The following is a 7531-nucleotide window of genomic DNA, read 5'->3' as shown; positions in this document are numbered from 1 at the left end:
AAAGTTGTAGTATGAATTCAAAATCTTGATAAATTGTAGACTGCAAATATATGGTGTAGTAACATATTTTAAATAGCAAATTGCCACTAACAACAAACTCAACTCAACACAACTTTTAAAAAGTGAGAGCTTGTAAAATAATAAATGACGTTATCATAGGGCTGTGTTTTTAGCACCGTCTGATCGAGTTGAGATCCATGGAGATCCTAACTTGGAATTGTAGGGGTAATGATCTTGATGTGCAACCCTAATTCAACGGAAGAAAATAGAAATTAAAAAGTGAGAACTTCTAAGTTTGACTGCCGGTAGAATGACGTTGTAAGATTAAAAAGAGAATAGAAGGTGACCGGGCTGGGCCGGGGCTCTTCGTCCCCGAGAGTTAAGACCCATAATAGTTTGGGTGGTCCAAAATTACAAATCCTAGAGGATAAGAAAACGGCTGAGCAGCAGCTCCATCTTCTTGTTAGTCTCTCTACTGCTGATTGCAGCGAGCGAGCGAGCGAGCGACTAATGTATGGTATTGCTATGCTTCTGAATCTGTACATATAGAGACAGACAGAGATGTCAATCTTATCATCTTCATCATCATTGTCAGTTGGGTACTGCGATGCCCAGAAACACGCCAATGTCTCTTCCTCTTCCTCTTCCTCGTCTTTAATATGTTGTTCATTTCTCACCCCACTATCTCTTCCGCACCCCAAAAACAAGAAGAAGAAGAAGAAGAAGAAGCCCTTCGGAGCTAACAACCTCTTTGATGACATTGCCATGGGCTTCCAAGGTTTTGTTCTAATATTTGACAACAATACTCTTCTGTTATTTCCATTGTACATGTCGAGTTTGTTTCTGTTCACCATTCAGCTCTGAAATATTGTTTTTTTGTTTTCTTATTTTGGACAATAAAGTTGATGATAACATACTATGGAATCTGTGTTTTCCTTTTGTGATGAATTTTAGTATAGTAAGCTTATTTTCTGATCATTCAATTATTGGTTCAAATATGCAGCAAAAGCTAGGTATCCTATCAGCTTCCGCGCACAATATATGTTATCACATTCAACATCAACAGGAACAGCTAACTTGCTTGATATGGAGGAGCTCAGATTACCTTCTTTAGAAGTTAATTCTGATTCTTTGATTGCAAATCGACCATGGACATACATCGGCCCTCCTCCCACTGAGGTGAGAATAGTTCTCTGCACAATCTATTCATTTTGGTAATGTGTATACTTATCTTGTAGTAGTTTTTCTTTTTCCTCTTGGCTAATGAGATGGAGAAAAATATGTGGGATAAAGGGGGAAGGGGGATGAGATACGACATTCTTGAGTAAGAAATGAGGGACAATGCAGAAGTCTAAACTTACTATATAAAATGGTTTATGGTTTTATATTTCATCAATCATTCCCATAAACATTATATCCTCTATTCCCATATACGTTATGTTGTCGCTCTGTTGAGTTTTTTGATGCCTGAGAAATGTTGAGCTCAAAACTGTAATAAGCTTTGATGTATATCTTCAGGCAAACTATGGGGCAGCTTTAGCTACTGAAACACTTCTTACAAGTGAAGAGGCTGTAATAGCAGCTGCTGCCGCTGAAGCTGTTGCTCTTGCAAAAGCGGCTCTGAAGGTTGCAAAGGATGTGGCTTTGCTGGTTAGCAATAATCACTACACTAAAGCAGAAAGTTTATCTCCAGTTTCTCGTGGGACCAATGCCTTTCATATCAACTGGGCTCAGCATCTGGAAACTGAACAAACTCTTAGAATTGGAGATTCCATGGCATCTGAAACTGCACTGATGGAGGATCATTTCATTCAAATTGCCATAAAAGAGTCTGAAGATGTGGAGCCAGCAAATGAAGAATTTGAACTTCTGCAGGAGCAACTTTCCAACGGTATAGCTGCGAGATCAAGGCGCCAAACGGAAAGGAAGGCAAGAAGAGCCAGAGCAGCAGAAAAGGCTGCTGCCAGTGTTGTGTCCGTGAAGTCTGGTTCAACCAGCCGAAAAAAGCGTGCTTCTTTACAAGACGTAGACCATTCTGATCCATTGCGTTACTTGAGAACAACTACCCATACTTCTAGACTTCTTACTGCAACTGAAGAAATTGAACTATCAGAAGGAATACAGGTATTACTTATATAATCGATTGTGATCTTGGGCGAGTTTTGAAACCACCCTGTTTATTACAATATAAACCTTGAAATATTCATTCATACTGCAACCTCCGCCTTTGCAAATTAGATTTGTGCATAATAAATTTTTAGGATAGTGTTTTAACAATTCTCACTAGTCATTCCGTACTCATCTTGTATTCATTTACTTTATTATGTAAAATTTTTCACTTTAATTGTCCATAATACCCTCTCATTTTCTGATGTTATTATGGGCAGCTTAAATAAAAGAGTGTATATGACTATTGGAGACTGTTAATAAGGATACCCTTAATTTACCTTTTCATAGCTGAGAGAATCCATGAAACTATTAGAAAGTTCGGTAATTTAAGGCGGACGTTCCTCTGAACTAAGAGTAAACTTCTAGTTTCTGCAATAGTTGAAAAAAAAAAAAAATTACATGTACATGAGAACATGCACAAAAACAGCAGTCTCTAAACCAAGCATCTCCTACACATAACGACTTTTTTTAAAGAAAGCCTCATTATTGTAAGAAGCTGTTTTAGGATTCATTTAATGGGAAGTGAAATTGGCACCCTCTTGTTTGCAGACCACACATCTCTTCCGTCTTGCATGAATGCTTTATATTTGGCTTTTGTTAGGAAGCTTTGGATACAAATGACTATTTGGCTTTTGATTGATCTGATAGATATTGTTGTCGTTGAAATAGGGAAAATGTCAAGGAAATTATTGTCAACCATAGAGGACTAATTACTCTTCTTGCAATTAAAGAGCAAATAGAATAGTCATTGCAATATTGTACAATTAGAAGTAAACTAGGAAAATATTGAAGTCAGTTCAAGAAGTATATAAGCATTCAGGAAAATGTTACTGTGATATTTTGACTTAGTTTGATTATTTTCTGATTTCCGATGCTTCAATTATCATTGTATATTTCAGGAACTTCTAAAACTGGAAAAGCTCCAGGAGGATCTTGCACAAAGATGCGGCACTCAGCCCACCTTTGCACAATGGGCTGCAGCAGCAGGAGTTGATCAGAAGACATTAAGGAAGCGGGTAAACTATGGTATCATGTGCAAAGACAAAATGATTAAGAGCAACATACGGCTTGTTATATCAATTGCAAAAAATTATCAGGGAGCTGGGATGAATCTTCAAGATCTCGTGCAGGTATTATTTTTATCTTATTGTTTAATTACATATAGTCACCCCTTTCCGATATGTAATTCAATAATGTGGACCATTCATTCTTTAGTTCTCTACAAGCATTATTTTTGCAAATAGTTAAGCCAAATCCGTGTTGCCATTTGATTACTATCACTCTCCTTCCAATTTTATCCGAATGAATTTGTTTGCCCAGTTTGGATGACCAAAGAGTTAACACATTAGCTGATTTTTGGAGGGAAGATCCTTGCATAGGGATGTAAGAATGATAGTTAAGTCATTGATCTTTTAAATTACATGGTTGCTGAAAATTGTGGAGGTTCACAAATTTTAAAATATGCACAATCCTATAACTTTATATCTTTCTTTAAGATTTAACTTCTTCCAGAAATGATGGAAGAAATTCCTAAAGTTGTTCTTTTGAATTATAACTTCATCTTGTTTATTGACTTTCAGGAAGGATGTCGTGGCCTTGTAAGAGGTGCAGAAAAATTTGATGCTTCAAAGGGTTTTAAGTTCTCAACCTATGCTCACTGGTGGATTAAACAGGCTGTTCGAAAGTCTCTTTCTGATCAATCGAGGACAATTCGTTTACCAGTGAGTCTTACTGTCATCTTGTTCATAATTCCTGTGGATCCTATTTGTAGCAATCATAACCTCTTGGGCTGCTAAGCACAATTTGCATATTCAATAGTTGAAAGTGGCTGCATTAAGCAAAACTGCGTAAGCTTAGGTCAGAAAGTTTTCCCGTTGGACCTAATTGTTGTGGGACCAACATAGGGTAGAAGTCATTGATTTTCAGTAGGGGATTGTCATTGTCATGATTCATATTCCAGCTGGAGTTGTATATTGTATTGCATGATTTTTAGTACTCTTGTTTTTAATATTTTTGGTAAAACAGTTTCACATGGTGGAGGCAACTTATAGAGTGAGAGAGGCTAAAAAGCAATTGTATAGTGTAAACGGAAGACATCCTAATGATGAAGAAGTTGCAGAGGCAACAGGGCTATCGATGAAGAGGCTTGCTGCTGTCTTACTGACTCCAAAAGCTCCTAGATCGCTGGAGCAGAAAATTGGAATCAACCAGAATCTTAAACCTTCGGTCTGTCCTATTCTACTTCCAATAATTGGCAATTTTCATCCTTACATGTTGTCACCTGGTTGTGTTTAAGTGTTTATTTTTCTGATGAGTTGATGACTTTCTTGACAGGATGTAATTGCAGATCCTGACGCAGAAACTGCTGAAGACCTGTTGATGAAAAAGTTCATGAGACAGGATTTGGAGAAGGTACTGGATAGTCTCAATCCAAGAGAGAAGCAGGTGATCAGATGGAGGTTTGGAATGGAGGATGGGAGGATGAAGACATTGCAAGAGATAGGGGAGCTGATGGGTGTTAGTAGAGAGAGAATTAGACAAATTGAGTCATGTGCGTTCCGAAAGCTGAAGAACAAGAAAAGAACTAAACATTTGCAGCAGTATGTGCTTTCATAGGCTGATGGAGATTAAAGTGCATAACTAGCAGGTAGTTCTTATGAGGCATGTAGAGCCGGTGTTAATATTCATTTATATTATGGCTTCTTTTTTAATCTCAGTGGAAATTGTACTCTTATCTTTTTTGTAATACAAGAGTATTTGTGCATACAAATGCATACAAACAGAATCTTTTGGATCAAGCATTTATCAAACAGAATCTTTTGGATCAAGCATTTATCATTCTTTTGATATATCATGCTTCTGGGTGTGCAGATGGCTATTGAACACCAATTTACGCCATTGATCGTTGAAACTGACTGCAAGGATTTGGCATTGGCGATTAATGGATCCTCCTTAGATCATTCTGAATTGGGTTTTTAGCTTCATGATTTAAGAGACTTGCTGCACGAAGCTTTGGCAGCTAGAGTGGTTTTTGGTGGACGGACAGCTAATCAGGTGGCTCATATTTTGGCTCAGGAAGCCAAGTTAGACCAGTTTGTGTTAGACTTCTTTACTTCTATTCCTCCAAACGTGGAGGCCAATATAATCTCTTTTTTTTTTGAGTAAAATGAGGTCAACCTTTATTGAAGATGGGAGAGGTTACATTACAATAGTTTCTGCTGCAATTGCAGCCAGTAAAAAACTAGGTGTAGAAGAAAAAGCAGAAACCTGTTGTACAGTCTTAAGCATAATCTGCTAGAAGATGAGCTACCAAATTGGCAGCCCTCTTAGTGTGAATGACTTTCACATTTGAATATGGGCACAACTTGACCACAATATCATCATAGATCCTCCCCAATACAGAAGTATTCGAAGCTGGAGGGCTAGCAACTTGTCTCTGCACAAGTAAAGAATCAGTTTCAATGATCACCGACATCATGTTATGCTCCAGAACAAAATTTACAGCAGCTTGACATGCCAAAGCCTCTGCATGCTCTGCTGAGACAAGATTCCGAAGTGGACTAGCACCCCCTGCTATCCAAGTTCCCACAGAATCACGTATTACAAACCCTAGTCCTCCCAGCCTTGTTCCAGGATTGAAACAGCCATCAATATTGACCTTCAGGACCCCCATTGGGGGATGAATCCATTTCACCACTCTTATTCTCTGCCTGGTACCCCTTATGTGCATATTAATAACCCGAAATTCTGCTAGTCTAGTACTAGAACTCAAAGCAACATCACAAGCTTGAGACGTTTTCTGGTCCCAAACTCTATTGTTCCTTTCTTTCCAAATACTCCAAAGCAAATACATAAGATCTTCGAAAGCCTGCTTGGACAGATTCTTTCCGCAAAAATTCAACCATCCTACCACATTAAGAGCATCAGTTTGTGAATCAAAGCAAACTTGACGTAACTCTACATGAGTGTGTAACACTTGCCTAGTAAAGTGGCAATTACGACACAAATGAATAGTAGTCTGTAACTCACTGTCACACAGCACACATGTCTAAGACTCCAATGGCACATGTTTGGACTCCAATCTTTCCAGTGAAGGAAGGATATCGTTGCACACCCTCCACACATGCACTTTAGCAGAAGTTGGAATAACCCCCTTCCAAATTTTCTTCCAAAAATCTCCATGAACTGGTACAGTACTAGGCCTTCGAGATGAAGAAATCCCAAATAAGTATCTATAGGCTGTTTTAACAGAAAATGACCCGTCACCTTGCAGCCTCCAGACACACCGGTCTGTTACTGCCCTATCACTTAGAGGAATTCTCAGTATAGCTTCCGCCTCATCAGGAGAAAACATTCTTCGAATCAAACCTTCATTCCAAGAAGAAGAATCAACTAGAAGTTCACTAACCTTGAAATTAAGACTCACACTTCCAGGAATTACCGTCGGAATGTAATTTGGAAGGTCAGGGACCCAAGGGTCCAAACACGCCCTTACCTGCTCTCCATTACCAATCTGCCAGTAAGAACCTTGAATGATCAGATCCCTAGTAGAGAAAATGCTCCTCTAAGAATATGATGGAGTAGCATGTGGCTCAGCTGTCCAAAACGTTCCTGTAGGATAATACTTAGCTTTATAAATCCGAGCAATAAGAGATGAAGGATTATCAATGATCCTCCAAGCTTGTTTTGCTAGCATCGCAGAATTAAACTCTGTAAGACTGCGGAACCCTAAGCCTCCTTCTTCTTTAGGGTTACATAAAGCATCCCATGACTTCCAATGTATTTTCCTTTTATCAAGAGTGCTCCCCCACCAAAACCTTGCACACATTTGCTCCAAGTCCTCACAGAAACATTTAGTAAGCTGAAAAACACTCATAGCATAGGTTGGTAAAGCTTGAGCAACCACCCTAATTAGAATATCCTTCCCAGCTCCACTCAATAATTTGCTTTGCCAATTCTTTAGTTTCTTGGCCAAATTATCTTTGATATATTGAAAGGTTGCTGTTTTTTTCTGGCCTACATAGGTTGGAAGCCCCAAGTATTTCTCATGAGACTCAACTATCTCCACTCCTACGAGACTGGATACCTCCTCCTGCATCCCCTCAGATACATTCTGTCACGCCCCGAATTTTGAATAATAAATTCAAATCCGAAACATGAATAATTACAATTACAAAATCCAAATCTCGAAACTTCGAGTTCATTATTACAATTCACTCTCACAAGCAATATTGTAAAGCTCAAATGAGCATAACACACCTCACAACGTACAATTGCTGTAAAACTCTAACAATTGCTCTAACCGCACGATCACCGTCCTGGTTCTCCTGTCCTGTAGGATTACCCGCTACACAATTTGAAT

The 7531-nt window shown here is 38.7% G+C and overlaps 1 protein-coding gene across 2 annotated transcripts; it reads left to right on the top strand.

Moving 5' to 3' along the window:
- Positions 1 to 413: 413 nt before the first annotated feature.
- On the top strand, positions 414 to 5356 carry LOC133721877 (RNA polymerase sigma factor sigB). Of its 2 annotated transcripts, XM_062148619.1 has the most exons (8): positions 415 to 778; positions 1004 to 1179; positions 1519 to 2124; positions 3069 to 3299; positions 3750 to 3890; positions 4195 to 4395; positions 4504 to 4816; positions 5041 to 5356. In XM_062148619.1, exons 1-7 carry the CDS (start codon positions 562 to 564, stop codon positions 4783 to 4785), a joined length of 1854 nt encoding a protein of 617 aa, XP_062004603.1. In that variant the 5' UTR covers positions 415 to 561; the 3' UTR covers positions 4786 to 4816; positions 5041 to 5356. The 2 variants fall into 2 exon arrangements, with proteins under 2 accessions (XP_062004604.1, XP_062004603.1); XM_062148620.1 differs by lacking the exon at positions 5041 to 5356 and having other exon boundaries at positions 414 to 778; positions 4504 to 5004.
- Positions 5357 to 7531: the final 2175 nt, after the last annotated feature.

Source organism: Rosa rugosa, chromosome 7, assembly GCF_958449725.1.
Source record: "Rosa rugosa chromosome 7, drRosRugo1.1, whole genome shotgun sequence".
In the NCBI taxonomy this organism is placed as follows: Eukaryota; Viridiplantae; Streptophyta; class Magnoliopsida; order Rosales; family Rosaceae; genus Rosa; species Rosa rugosa.
The sequence above is the reverse complement of the archived record's forward strand: the minus strand, read 5'-3'. Positions and strand labels throughout refer to the sequence as shown.

Bases quoted from the DNA above. Each gene is read 5' to 3' on its own strand.
- LOC133721877 (XM_062148619.1), top strand. From the start codon at position 562: ATGTCAATCTTATCATCTTCATCATCATTGTCAGTTGGGTACTGCGAT. The intron at 779-1,003 runs GTTTTGTTCTAA...TCAAATATGCAG, and splicing joins CATTGCCATGGGCTTCCAAG to CAAAAGCTAGGTATCCTATC. The intron at 4,396-4,503 runs GTCTGTCCTATT...CTTTCTTGACAG, and splicing joins ACCAGAATCTTAAACCTTCG to GATGTAATTGCAGATCCTGA.